The sequence below is a fragment of the Pseudopipra pipra genome, chromosome 11 (genome assembly GCF_036250125.1).
Source record: "Pseudopipra pipra isolate bDixPip1 chromosome 11, bDixPip1.hap1, whole genome shotgun sequence".
NCBI classification, from domain to species: Eukaryota; Metazoa; Chordata; class Aves; order Passeriformes; family Pipridae; genus Pseudopipra; species Pseudopipra pipra.
The window spans coordinates 7,970,775-7,985,660 of NC_087559.1; the positions used below are offsets into that span (position 1 = coordinate 7,970,775).

The following is a 14,886-nucleotide window of genomic DNA, read 5'->3' on the forward strand; positions in this document are numbered from 1 at the left end:
TGTCTAATTTGAAAGCAAGGTAGTTACTTCAATTCATATGTCTTCTTGATTTTTACATTATAGGCAAGTACCTCTGTATTGTGACAACCACCTAAAACTAACATGGGCATGGAAATGTTATAAAATGCAAAGAAACTTAAGGTTTTAATTTTGCTTCCTTTTGTTGGATCCCTGCTTGATCCAACCACTCTATCAAAAAACCACAAGAGTTTTCCACTGTATATCAGCCAAAAAGTCCATGTTGCCTTAGGGTCCCAGTTGAATGCAGCCAAATGGAAGGCAGGAAGAAGCTTTTCAGATAAATTCATAAAAATGTGCTCATGTAAGATGTAAGTAAATCACATCAAGAAAAATGCAAGCGTCTGGAATAAAAACTCACATCTTTACTATTATTCTATATAATAACATTAAAGAGGGATATGATATGAAAATTCTTCACTGAAGCATTCCATCAATATTTAAGTTAAAGAGAACGATCTCTTTGAACAACTGCTTTGCAGGAGGAAATTCCTTTACTCTAGCCACCAAAAGAGCCTTAGAAAAGGCCTTTAATCAGGGCCTTTGAAACAGGAAGGAAAGCATGATTTTCCTCTTTTTCTTCCTTAATGTTTTGAAAAGGAAACAAGCTATTGAAATATATCAAGTGATTTCCTTTACTTGAAACACGAGCAGACTTCTGTGCATTGTGCGCAAAACAAAAATAAACGCCTTTCATCCACTCAGATTTTCTGCGGGTAGACAGCACCGAGATGGACTGATCATTATGTGGTTAGGGAATCACAGCCTCGGGACCGAGTCACATCCTACCCAAACAATTATTTTTGGGAATGGGATAATCCTCTTAGGAGACACTGCTGTGATTATCCACAAGTGGCTGTTTTGGCTGCGCAGCGAGAAGCAAGAGAGGGAGCAGAAAAGCCCGATGAGATGGTTAAAACACCGTCACACTTGCAGAGGTTTATTTACCTGAAATAGAAAGCAGGTAAAAAAACTAAAAAGAGATCCTAGTCCAGTTAAATGGCAGCTTGGCTGCAGAGCCAAATGATTTAGCCACTGAAGAATCCTTGCAGCCCAACTTGTCCTTGTTTCTCTTTTGTGAGCCTGTTTTGTTATCCTGTGGGAGCGAGGTAATAACACCTATTTTTGTGGAAAACAACACCAGTTTTTCAGATTGGTTTGTTGTTTTTATTTCACGGCAGAACACTGCAATTTATAAACAGCAAAACCTAAGGAAAATTCTCTAAATGAAGGACTTTATGGTATGTTATCATTTAACCCATTTTTTACTTGTTCAGATTTATTGGCCTTCCCAGTTGCAATGTTAAATGATACTGAAAGTAGAACAATTAATCCAAAATCCTATTTGTTTTAATCCAAGAGTGTCAACTAGTTTTAGGTTTGCAGTCAAGAGAAAAAAACTGTTTGTTAAGCTCTACAGCACTAGCTAATGTCTAAAGACAATCTCGGAAAAGGTGCAAAGATGTTTTATCACAGCACTATAGATGGGATGGAGATTTATTATTGTACCAAGCACCATTCCAGCAGATGCCTTTTGAATTACAATGAGATTATTAAAACTTTACAAATCATTATATTAAAACCTGACAAGAGTACTTTGGGAACCAGAGCATCTTGATGTCATTGCTGATGATGCATTACCTGTGGTAAGGCTTCAGGAAAATTCCTAAGTAAAAAATTGGTTATAAAAGTATAAAATATATTAATATTTATTTCAGTACCTGCTATAAGTTCAAGGATAATAGGTATATGCATCAGAACAGCTGAATGATCGTATTTATGTCAGCATTAGAAAGATGTTCATCTGCTGCAAAGTTTAATTAATTTTCATAGATAGTTAATTTTCTGTTTCATTATCAGCTCCCTAAATTTGAAAGACAAATAATTTATAAACAAATAGAAACTTCAGAGAGGAGTATTTTTAGAGCAAACAGAAGATAAATAACAGAGTGAAGCATCCACGCTGCCTTCGAAGTACTAATATGAATGATATATTGCAGGAGGTTTTGATTGATAACTTACGCATTCTAGAGCACTGACTGAAAAGAAACAAATTGTTTACTGTTAACCCCAAACCATTTTCAGGTAACAAATGACTCTGATCTTTACCAATCAAATAATGGCTGTGATGCCCTTAAACATCAGTGAATGAGGAATGTGTAGGCTCACTGTGTCCTTCCAGGGGGTGACCTGATCCCGTAAGGACAATATTCATGCCCTTCTCCCCTTCCCAGCAAGAAGAAAGTTTAAACAGCTACTTACCATGATGTACGACGCCCTTCAACCCATGGATAATGGGATCCAGTGCTGAATTGTCCCTCTGACTGACCTACATGCAAAGGATACAGGATTGGTTACATCTACTCTGGCATCAGGCAGAACAGTCTCAGTTTAATCTTCTAAAGAGAAAAAAAAAGATGTTATCTAACTATCTGCTTAGTTCTCACATTTACAATGGATCTTCACCAAATGCCAAAGATACATGGTGTAATAAAATAAAGTGAGGAAGGTTAAATCAAAAGAAAGTGTCCTTTGAATTCTGTAAAACATTAGCCACATTATCAGCCCTGCAAAGCCTAAAAACACAGAGCTGATTTTTCTCCATCTACTTCTGCTTTCATAGAGGAAAACGGCTGTGATAAACAGAAGTTATCTTGGACCAGTTCATTCCTTACTGATATGGCCATAAATCTGGGGCTGCCACTGCAGTCAGTGAAGCTGGACCCCTTTCAGCCCTAATGGAGCTGGGCTTTGGCATCTCATCACTATTCATATTTTTAAGTTTATTTAATTTAGTGTCACTTGGACAAAAGAAAGGGAAAAAAACTTTGTGAGAGGATATAGAAAAAAATCACCAGTTTTTGACAATGTAATTGCCTGCAGTGCCAGACCAAAACCTGCAGCATTCCTTCTATCACCCAGTCCACATCTTCTGCAATGGTGAGATCCAGACCAGAGAGAGAAGGGGAAGGCAGCAGGAAGGATTAGCCCTGTTGAGCTCCACAACTTCCAAATTAAACCCATCACTTCAGTCCCTTACTTGCACACAGCCAAGGAATTTACAACCAATAATGCATTTTTTTTTTTTAACCTTTTGCCTCTTCAGAGGTATTGAAGGAATAACTCACAATTTCTGGGAACATGTTCCATTATTTAAGTTACTTGCCAATTTACTTTTGGGAGATAAATACGGGCATGTATCTCATTCATGGGGTACATTTCTCTCTTTTTTCCCCACCAGTCAGTTTCAGAACCTGAGCACTGTTGATCGTTTCCGGATGGACTGCTCCCAATGGGCAACACATCAAATGCAAAAGAGCTCCTCTGTACTTTACTGCCTGCTGATGACCTCAATGTCATGAGGAATAGCAGAGTTTAATCACATTATGGCTGTGTATCAATATATTCAGAAAGGAGTAGAGACAAAAGAAGAAAACCCTGAGAAGGAACCTTGTGCCCAACAGGGAACACACTGTTGCATGAAGCACAGAACCAGCTTGGAGCTTACTCTTAGGAAGAGGACATAATTGACAACAGCACATCCAAAAAATGTGTTATAATAAAAATATCACAAATTTAATGGCCAGACAAGAAAACTGGAATCAACTGCCCAAGTTTCACAATCACATCCCTTCTCGTCCTTCCTCCCCATGACTAATTAGGAATCTTAGGAACCTCATTATCTTCTTAGCCAACTTCACTGAGATAAACCACAACAAACCACCTTTCTTTTTTCTTTTTATTTGGCCTTTGAACTACTGTGCTGTGTTCTGGACGCATTTTTGTGCACTTCTCTAAAGACAAAATGGTTTGGTGTTGCAAATGGAAATTGAAAATCCTTTCCCCATCACAATACTCCAGAACCTGCAATGATTAGCTAGGGTAAGAAACGCAATAAAATTATGAAAGGAGAAAAAGCAGCTTTGAAATATATACAGCTTAGATGTCACTGGACATAATACTATTAGCCCTGAAGGCTGTAAGCTCCTTGAAGCATGAACTTTTATATGCCCAAAGGGGTGCTCTGTGCACTTTGGATCCTGTATAAATAATAATCACAGCACAGTGGACCCGAAGACTTACTTTGTAAGTTCTGTCTGCCATCTGACAAGTCAACAACAAACACTAAAAATAGAGAGCCTGTTACGTGACACATTCCTGCATCTTCTCCATTCATCCAGGTTTCACCAAAAAAAAAATCCAATTAAAAAAAAAATCATTAAAATGCTATTAGCAATTAAGTACAGGAACATAAGAAAACCTTGCACTGGACTTAAACAATGTTTTATTTATTGCTGCCTAACCATAAGCAGTAAAGAGTTTTGTTTTGTTTACATTGGTTTTATTTCTGGTGACAGCTGCAATCAGTTTGAAGAAAGCAAATAGACAGAAAGAATCCTAAAGGTTAGAACTCTTCCTTCTGGGACTTTGTGTCAAAGCAGATCAATCCTTAACCTCAGTCCTGGCAGCGCCCCTTTAATCTGCTGAGGTGGTACGACTGTATAGATGCACACAGACTTTTTGATAGCACATTCTGCAAATATCCTGTGTTCTTCAATAGCATGAAATCAACAGGCACGTTATTTCTTTAGGGGCTGGAGAGCAAATGCTCCATGCATCTGTAATCATGTTTTCTCCAAGGGTATAAGGAGTGGAATCTCATGTTTCCTTAAAAATCACATTCAAACAAGTATCATTTGCAGAGATGTTAGTTCAGACCTGTATGGGATATAGCTTTACTTTCCTTTCGGATGCTTTCCCTCTTTTTTCCTTATACTCTCACATGGTTCCCTCACACTTCACTACAACTGTTTCAGGATCTTAGCAAGACTATTAGAAAAGCACCTAAAAGTTTTCTCATTTTGTGAAAGGGTTCAGATTTCAGAACAAAAGTTTTCTTATATCTTTTTCTTGTTCAAATTCTTAAAAAAAAAACCAAACCAAAAAACCCACCTTGAATTTCCTCTCTCTTTTTTTTTTGCACGCCTCTGTATCCTTTTTCTGGCTGTGTTCACAGAGAAAAGGAGGTTTCTGAAACCCAAAATGTCAAGTTCTATCCCCGTTGCTGTATGACTCTGGTTTAACTGGCCTGCAGCTACCATGCTGGTAGAGATCACAGATTCACCCATACAAGAATCCTGTCTCTGACAACAGCTGATACTCAAAAGAAAGGAAGGGCAAAAAATAGCTGAAGGAAAAAAAGGACAAAAATCTCCAGAATAAGAAGTGTCCTTCTGACCTGCTTTATGATTCCATGTCATGAAGCTTGAGCTTATATCCTTCTGCAAACTGCTTTTATCTTTCTTTGTTATATAATATGTGCTACAGCAGTGTATTTTTATTATCTTATGAATATATCCTGAAGCAAAACAGCAATGAATTCTTCATATTGATTTTACATGCCATGTTTCTGCTGATGCCTTGGCTACAGAGTAAGAGAAAGATCATACAACTGCAACTGGGTCTTGGCACTTTAGCTTCACCCAACAAACACCTGCCAAAGCTGGGCAAAGTTTTTCTTTTCCTGTGAGAGAAGAGTCATGCATTTCCCCCTCCTCCTTCAAGACCCTAGCACAGAAGAAACACCACGAATGGCAACTTCTCAAGCCCAGGAATTTCAGGCACAAACACAAACCTGTGATGCTGCTGGCCACGAGCTTGCTGCATGGTGAGTATTAACAGACAGATGGAAAAGCATCCTGAAACTGCCCTAGAATACCCACAGTACCACTACTACAAATGTTGTTTCCTGAACAAGATGCTTTTGCTCAAGACTGACTAACACTCTATAGGTCTGAAGAAAACAGATTAAATAATGCTTGTGTGCATCATTCACAATTGAAAAATGCCTGTTAATCCTCCTCAGCACAAATAAACAGGTAACTGCCACGCTAAGCACAATGGAAAAACAAACACAGAGATAGCATTAAGCAGTTTCCTGTGCTAACAGAGCTCTCACCATAGGGTAAATATGGCATGAACATGACATGAAGAAGCAAAATCTCTTTGTTTATTGCACCCTTTGGTGACTTCGATACCTGGTGCACACGCCATTGTGAATAGAAAAAATGGCTTGATGTTAATGCAACGAACAAAATGAACATTTGCAATACAGGAAAAGGCAAGGCACAAGTGACTCCATTCTGCAGTCATAAACTAGAAATGTTTTTCACATGAAGTCATGGTGGAAATCATTACTCTACAGGTTAGACTTACTTACAGCTCCCACATCTGATCCAGGGACTGAGAAACGATTCCTTCCTCAGTGAACAAGGTTGATCAAGTCATGAATTCTATTGACAACAGTGTTAACACATCTTAGCAGCACAACCTGTTGTCCCCTTGCTTGAAAGTGCTGTTTTTACAGCTCTAGCCCCGAGGGCAGACCAGGGAGCTCAGCACCTTCTCAGGATAACGTTATTAATGCTCCAAAGAGGACAGTTCCAGTGAAAAAGCAGAGAAGGAGTGCAAGGAGGACACACAGCACCTCAGCCAGGCTGTCCATGCCCGTATGGGCATCAAGCCACAGCATGTAAAAACAGACTGTACTGGGTAAGGTAGTAGTCTATGGAAAGCCCCTGTGTTACAGCAGTACTAAGCTCAGTGTGTCCTAAAGAGTTAAAACGTCCCAACCAGTTCTCATTCTCTATCACTCATTCTGTATTAAATAGCTAAAGCTCTCTGTTCATCTGATTATTTTATAGGACAAACTCAGAACCTCCTGAAGACCCTGATTTCTCAAAACTCAGCAGAGTTGTAAAGTGTTAAAATTTGTATCATATGCTATATAATTTAAGCCACATGCTAAAGTCATATAACTAATCCATGACCTGTCTTTCTGCTGGAAACAGTTCTATAAAGCAATAAAAAAAGGTCTCTGGCAAAAATACCGAGCTTGCAATGCTTATTTCAGAAACAGTAACAAATAAAAACAGGGGAACCCCCAAATACACACTGAAGCAGTTGGAGAGGCCACCCAGCAACACCAGACTTTACTTACAAGACCTCTGCCCAAAGGGTCAGACTCCCCTCCCCTTCCCCATTGCTCCAGGCAGCATCCCTGAAAAACAGGTTATCCTTCCACCAGCCAACACAAGAAGGGCTCAGGAAAACACCAAAAGCTCTCTAATGATCACTGGTACCAGCCACCTTGTGAGAAGTAGACAAATATTAACTGCTTGAACAGCTCAGGAGTAAGGAATACACTTCCCTTTAAAAAATACGTTTAAATAGATATGTTGGGTGGAAAAAAAGGGTGTGGGGAAAAAAGAACTGAAGAAAACCCACGTATGTGTGTTGATACGAAATACAAATTTCTCTTTCATTTCCACCTTAAAAAAAATCTGGCATTTAGACATTAAACTGTCATAAATTTGCAGCAACTGCTTTCAAGCTCATTAAATGGGCTCACAGACAGTATTGCAAAGCATCTCAAAGTGAAGGAGAATGCCATAGTCGGCTATATTGAAAGGTGAAATGACATGCATTTTGTTCAAGGCAGAGGAAAATGAATGGCAACAATTTTGTGATACAGTACCTGAGCCTTTCCCCTCCGAATAGTGATATAATTTACTTTTCTCTCCCACTGCAACATTTGGCCCTTGACTTGGAAACTAAATCTTCAATCTATCAAGCCTTACCCATCTGCTAAGTAAAATGGCCAAGACAATCTGCATGCCTTGAATTCGAGATAGCCAGCTGCTCCCAGAGTGCTGCGGCATTAACATCCAGAGACCATCCTCTCGTGCTGTAAAGGACGGTGTCTGCCAAGGATGAATGACTACATACTTAACCGTGGCAGCTGAAGCCAGTGACAGTGGCTGACACAGAGAGATGCCAATGTGTCAAACTCTACTTTCAATTACAATGGTGAAAGTCAGGGGTAATATTCCCCCAACCGTGCACCTTCAGCTCCCATACAGCTTGTGGTAAAGACACACGACTCACCAGCCAAATACCCAGGTCTCCAAACACTCCGTACAAACAACTAAGAATAAAAAGAAAACTATTATAAATTAACTATGTTGCATAGATTAAATTGTCCTGTAGTGTTTCAGGACAATCAACATGGTTAAACAATTTATTCTTTTATCAGCTTAGTGGTGTTGGACAGATGCCAGTCCTCAATCTCTACAGGAAAGGACCTGATTTTCACTGGCTTAGAACAGAAATTAGAAGAATCCCATTAATGTGAACCTTGTGTCATACAATATATATTTTATTATCACAGCAACAGGATTTCAAAGAATCCAAGATAATTACCATAAAAAGAAACATTTTTTTTCTCAGTAAAGGGAAAGTACTAGGGATAGTGCTTGTGAAACTCTCCAAATTCATGTCTTTGGGGCCAAATAATTTCAGGGCTAGCTATCCCTGCTCCTAACCCCTCTGAACAACAATCCTTTATCCCGCATTGGGCTGCAGCACTGGGAAAGGACACACATCCTGGCTTTGTGGTTCCCACCCTTCTACTCTGCACTATGCCCATTGTCTCACCTCTCACTTCTCTCCCTTTTGAAGTCCACATTGTAAAATCTGCTTGTGGATAAATATCTCATTTCTTAAACACTACTGAATAAAAGGAAGTGAAATATTTCAGCCGGATCTGGAATGTGGATGAACAGATATGAAAAGTTTATATGTGCTTTGCTTTGAAATAAAGTAGGAAATACTTATCTGGACCTTCTCAGGAGAACTGATGGGTGAGAAGGGATACTGGTCAACACTACAGCACACTGAGATATCTGTGGAGCCAAGAAAATGCCCACAAAGCTCCTGACATAATCATAATCTAGATTTGGTGCTCTAAGTTTTTCACCTTCACAAGCACTAAATGATCCAAGAATGATATATTCCTGCTCCTCCACAGATGATATTTTCTTCCATCTCCCCCATATAAGCTATAATTGCACATCTCTCGTTTGAGTCGATGCAAAAGGACAAATCTGGCCAAGAGCCTGCAGCCTGACAGAGGTGAGCTGGGAGGCAGAAGGCATTTGCTGTGTAATGAATGGACTGCCCAAAGTAAGTATCTGGCAGAATATATTTGTAAGGGAAAACAAGAAATGGAAACAGCCCCCTTAATACTTCAAGTTGCTGCTCGTGTGTAAAATCAGAGAGAATAACAGGTACCCAGGCAAAATGTGACACTGAACCTTATCTGGCACACGCACTATTTCACACAGATACTACCATGACCTTTGGTTTTTTGAAAATGTGCATTAGAGCTTATTTTGCCTTTGCCTACGGCAACTGGTTTCAGGTTCAGTGATTTGAAGGCAAACTCTGTTGAGTTAAATCTGGGTTTTGGCCTTCAGGTGTTAATAATCCTGCTATGAATGAAAATATACCGAAGTCACAGAGGTGCATACACTGGAGGAGGGGGTGTTCCTAAATGTCTCATTCACTATGTTGTTTGGGGGGGGGGGAAGTTAATGAGTCTTTCAATGATTATTTTAAATAGAGTAATGGGTGTGCATTGATCCTTCTAGCTAATTCCACTTTGAATAATACATCATTCTGACTGAAAGCTTGCTAGTGATGTATTAACTTCATATTTCACTACAGCTTTGGAGGGTATCTACACTGAGATATTAAGTAACAGTGCCAAAGAGGAAGCTGCACTTTTTCCTTTACTGTTTTAAAGTCCAAAATGGTTTTAAAAGCTATTGAACTGACTTTGGGGTCAGGTGTTCTGGCTGTCCCTCATCTTTGGTTGAGTGCAACGCCGCCGCTTGCAACCGCTCCTCTCAGCCTTTAACTCACCCCCTCCGTCACAGCTTCTGGACCTGAGTTAGTTACAGACATCCTGGGACAAGCATGGGACAAACTAGGTTATTGATCAGCATCTTCTCCTTTCATTATGTCCAGTAGAGATGCTTGAAAACACAAGCAGCATAAATACCCTCTTTTACACCAAAGGTTGGCTGAAATATCCGTGTCACAAGAAGAGCAAAGGGACGGCACTGGCACCACAGAAGAACAGACAACAGAACCTGCACTGGCGTGTTGGTGCAATGTGCTGATACAGGACACTGTCTCAAAAAAACCAAGACTGAGAAACTCAGAGGTAGAGTTAAGTCTGCTTAATAACTCAGCTCAGAGTACTCTGTGTCCGTGCACACTGAGATTCTTTGTTAGCAGACAGAAACATTGATCGTGCATTGTACACCTGCTGGCAGCGACTGATCAGATCAGCGGGCTGAGGAAGACTCTGCAGCTTCCCCTCCACAGCATTACCTCCATTCACCATCACAAGATTTGCAACCAGCAGGATGGTAAGAAACAGCCAGCAATGTATTTTCCTTTCTTTTTGTAAGGCACTTGTTTGCCCAAACTTTGACTCTCTCCATTGGTAAGTTAAGAATTAATTTCCCCAAAGCATTCTTGCACTAGTGCAGCTAATTTACTGCAAGTGAATAGCAGATTCAATTAACAAATTATTGAAAGATCTTAATACGCATATATCTAAAGAAAAACAAAAGATATGTGCAGCCCAAAAGCACAATCTGATTAGGAGCAATAGAATATCTCAGATACAAAGCTCTGTAAAAGACAAAAATGTAATTGCAACACAGAGGAGAGGCAGCTTCAGTGGCAGCTTCTCAAAGCTGGGAAAGCTTGATTGATAGACTTTATCATCTGCAGCTGCGCAAAAAAGGGCTAGAGGAGCTGCAAGTTTATTTAAAGCAATTTCAGTGCACTGAGCCTACTTGTTCTCCTTTGAGAAAATAATATGATTTCTTCACAGAGCATGTAGTCTACTTATTTAAGCAGCAGTGTGCAAGATCTTTCAATCCTACCAGCAGTTCAGCTGGAAAAATGACACATCAGGGGGTAACATTTTATCAGGATGGAGGCTATTTTATAAAAACTGCCATCAGTTATAAACTGTTCTCACCATCTGAGTAAAAAAAAAAAAAAAAAAGGGGGTGTGTGGAGGGAGGAAAGAAGTTGGGTCTCTCTTAGACTTTTCAAAATTTGCTCACTTTACTGGATTTTTTAGGTAAAAATAACCATTTTGACCTAAGTTGGGAGGAAATGAAAAAAAATATAATGAGCACTACAGCCAGATCATCCTACAACACCCACTCCTTGATGTACACCTTCACACATTTGGAGAGGCTAAACTCAAAACTGTGAAACCACAAATGGAAGTTAGCTCTCATTTTCATCTGCTCCTGGCTTGAATTTGGTACAGAAGTGTGCAACTGAGAAAAAAATATCTTCAGCTATTCTTTTTTTTTCTCCTCTTTTTTTTTTTTTTTTTTTTTTTTTTTTTTTAACAGTGAAATCTGGTGGCTAAACAAGCAAATGTGCTGGGCAAAATGCAAAGGGTGGAAGGGAACAGCTCAGATGGACATCTGGAACTCCAGCATTTTGCAGGGGTTTAATTTAAAAGTGCCAGCTAAGCTTGCCTGGGATGCAGCAGAGATTTCCAGCCTTTCCCTCTCTTCCAGCCAACACAAAGGATTTTGGTGAGAAAGGTCACATCAATCACTCCCTTAAAATGAAGAAAAGGAATCGTCTCAGCTTCCCAACATCTTTCATTCATTCTACATGAAAAGTCCTCATTTTTTTCTCTCCCAGCACTGCCCTGGGCTCCCTCCAGCCCAGCAGTACAGATGACTCAAACCGGCATCTATGAGTCACAAACACAAAGGATGCAGAAATGTCAATTAAGTTACACAGTCACTTCCCTAATGACAACCACACCTCAGTTCACAATTAAATTAGAAATCCAGGGAAAACAAATTGTTGTAGGGCAGATTTTTTTTTTTTAATCTCATGCTTCGAAAAATCAAATTCTAACACAGTTTGTTTGCCATTTCTTTTACTTCATTTTTAAGGAGGTTGGTGTGAGCTGATCTCCCAAAACTGCAGCAGGAATTTTTGCAACACTAAATTCCCCATGTCTAATGCAGCAGTCATGGGCTGGGAGGGCTCTCGGGCTTCCAGGCATCTTTGTGGTACAGAAACACAACATTAAACCAGTGTTGTTCATTAACAGCTTTCCAGCACAAAAGGACAACTATGATACATTTTTGCATTTGTAATTTTCTTTCAAGCAAGTTCTTCCATTTTTACTTATCTTTTGTAAATGTTCAGCGTCATTTAATTTCTTGCAGATGTGTGCAGCTTTGCAAAATGCTATGAACTCGCACAATTCAGTGCTCACGGTACCTAAGGCAGAAAGCACCAACTAATCCTCAGACTCTCCTCACTTCTGCCTCCTCTCTCATGTCTGAGTTGCCTCCCTCTTCCATCACCCACCTGCCACATCCTCCTCATTCTCTTCCCACCCAGTGAGCTGTTTCTGTCTCCTCCAACATTACAGCATCCTCCCTTCCCACACTGTTCCACTTACCCCCTTGAGCAACCTTGCACAAATCTCCAACTTCCCCCTGTCCACACCTCCTGCTTTCCCAAGGAAGCCCCTGTGCCCTTCCACCCCCCTGGATGGTCTTCATGGAGACAGGAGAAAGAAGTAGCTCTGGCTACCCAGGATGGTGAGTGGGTTTGTCCAGGGGAAACCTGGATGCCAGCAGAGAGGGTGCCAAGGATAGCAGCTGCAGGATTGCCAAGGATTCCAGAGCCAGTGGGCTTCCAGTGTGGGTGCACCAGGAGCCCCATCTTTGAGCCAGGGTGGGTACCAGCCGTGGGGCAGTTGCAGCAGTAGAGCTCCAAGAAACAGGTAAGATGGACAGGCAGTCCATCTTAATCTCCTTTAAGCCACTGAATTAAGAGTGGCAGGATGTGGCCTACAATTTTTTTCTCAGCTGCTTCTAAACTGTTCAAGTTCCTGGAGCAACAAAAGTACAGCTCACCCCCACCTATTTCACCTGGTGTAACACTACACACAACAGTGAGGATCACATCAAGATGTTTATTTTTCACTGGGTTAGCATGACCCAACAACTCACTCAGTTCCTTACAAAAACACTTCAACAACTATCATAGCTATATAGTTTAAAGGAAATGTGGAAATTTTTGCAGAAAAACAGCACTTAGAACACAAGTGCATTAAAAGCCTGGGAAACATTCAGTTTGTGGCAGCAGTTTCTTCCTCTCGAAATACAAAGAAACACAAAAACTAACATGACATGTATGCTTGTTTCAAGATGTTCTACATTTCAGCAGTGGCAAAGTGAACGCTATTCAATCACTGCGAGTAGGTGACAGTCTTAAAGCCACAGAACTCCTCAGGACGCTCTAGCCTTCATGCCTCCGCTCCACGGGCTTCTTACAGCTTTCCGGTGCTCCTGTGGAGCATGACCCATCTATGGAGGGGGTTTTCAAGCTCTGTCTCTGGTCAGGAAGCCCTCCTCCTACACAGGATCTAACTTCAAAATTGACGGAATCTCAAAATCTCAGGGAAAGGTATGAGAGAAAGAATAAAATACAACTGAACAAGATTTAAAACAAAACTTAAAACACGGTTAGAACAAAAGGTGCTCTTTGAACAAGTCTAGCCTGACCCAGAACAGTGAAGATGCTTCCTGCAGGTGGGTGTACACAGGAATACTTTCAGGAAGAGTCTTCCATCTCTCCTCTCCTCCTCTCTGAATCTGCTCACCAGAGAACCTGGCTATTAATTTGAGGTGTTTCCTTATTCTTTTTTCTTCCTTCTCCCACCCCAGCACTTTAACTCCTGGGTGTCCAGAGATCATGCACACTGGTTATGATCTGATCACAAATTCTGTTGCAGTCAGCTGGACCATCCAGGCTCCTGGCACGTGTTTTGCCATGACCCCAGTTTTGGTACCCACCTCTAGAAAAATTTTGTATCTCTCTTCTTAAGACCTGGCAGGCTGCATGGTCTTTTGATATCACCACCTTCATATCACCACCTGTGACTGACAACACAACCCACATTTGGTTTTTCCCTGCCAACAGCCTGAGCTGGTATGGAGTGAGCTAAAAAGCCAGTGCTCTGTGAGGGCAATTCACAGAGGGCTGGCACAGAGGGACATGTTCACTGCCAGGCTGCACAGGCAATCCCTCCCGAAATGCCTGAGACCCAACACAGCCTGAATTCCAGCCCAGTGTTACATGCATATGAGGAGCACTGCTGGCTGCTTTGAGGATAAGAGGTTTTCCAGAGCTAAGGGCAGCAAGTACCACTGCCCAAGGAAGGAATAAAAAAATCTCCTCCCTTTAGGGGCAAGACACTAATTATATGGCTCAGATGCAATGCAAGCAGTAATGAAGGAAGAAAGAGGGCACTTCCTCAAAGGCAGGCATAGGCTGGGCACTCAGGACACAAATGCAGCATTAAAAAAAATTGCTTCTGACACAAGAACAGCTGACAGAGATAATCTCCACAGCTCAGCACCAATTTATACAATCTTTCAACAACTCCATTAGACAGGTGTGGTAGCAGCCAGCTGTACTGCATGAACAGACCAAAGCTTCTCTAGTGCCCAGATGGCTCTGCAGCACACCAAGGTAGTGCCACCTGCCCAGGCATCACCCTCATCTACCACCACTATCTGTCCACAGAGAGGTATTGGTATCAACTTGAGGGGTAGTGCAGAGCTGGTCTAGGTAATGGGTGAGTTCAGACTCCAAAATGATGGATGTTCCCATCCACAACACAGTGACTCCCAAACAGCTCTACCCAGACAGGTTCAAAAGCCAGCTTTACTTTTGGCCTTTAATTCTTTGCCCAAGTTATGAGCAGAGACAAGTCAAGCCATAAGGCGGGGTGGGGTGCATGCTATTAGGGAAGGTAAGCTTATTAGCTGAAATGTAATAAATCTCTGTAGATATCTGGAATAGCAGAAGGCAACAGTTTGCTTAGCCATATAACTGGTAATGAGTTGGCAAGAGGAGAGCATTTCAAAGTGTTAACCTAAAGCTTAATTT

At 41.0% G+C, this 14,886-nt stretch overlaps 1 protein-coding gene across 1 annotated transcript in view; it reads right to left on the bottom strand.

Annotated features, from left to right (window-relative positions):
* Nucleotides 1–14,886, bottom strand: part of PTPRG (protein tyrosine phosphatase receptor type G) — a 399,811-nt gene that overhangs the window by 110,995 nt on the left and 273,930 nt on the right. Inside the window, exon 6 of the mRNA XM_064667329.1 lies at nt 2,281–2,347. Coding sequence (XP_064523399.1) covers nt 2,281–2,347 — 67 coding nt within the window. The remainder of the gene's footprint in view (nt 1–2,280; nt 2,348–14,886) is intronic.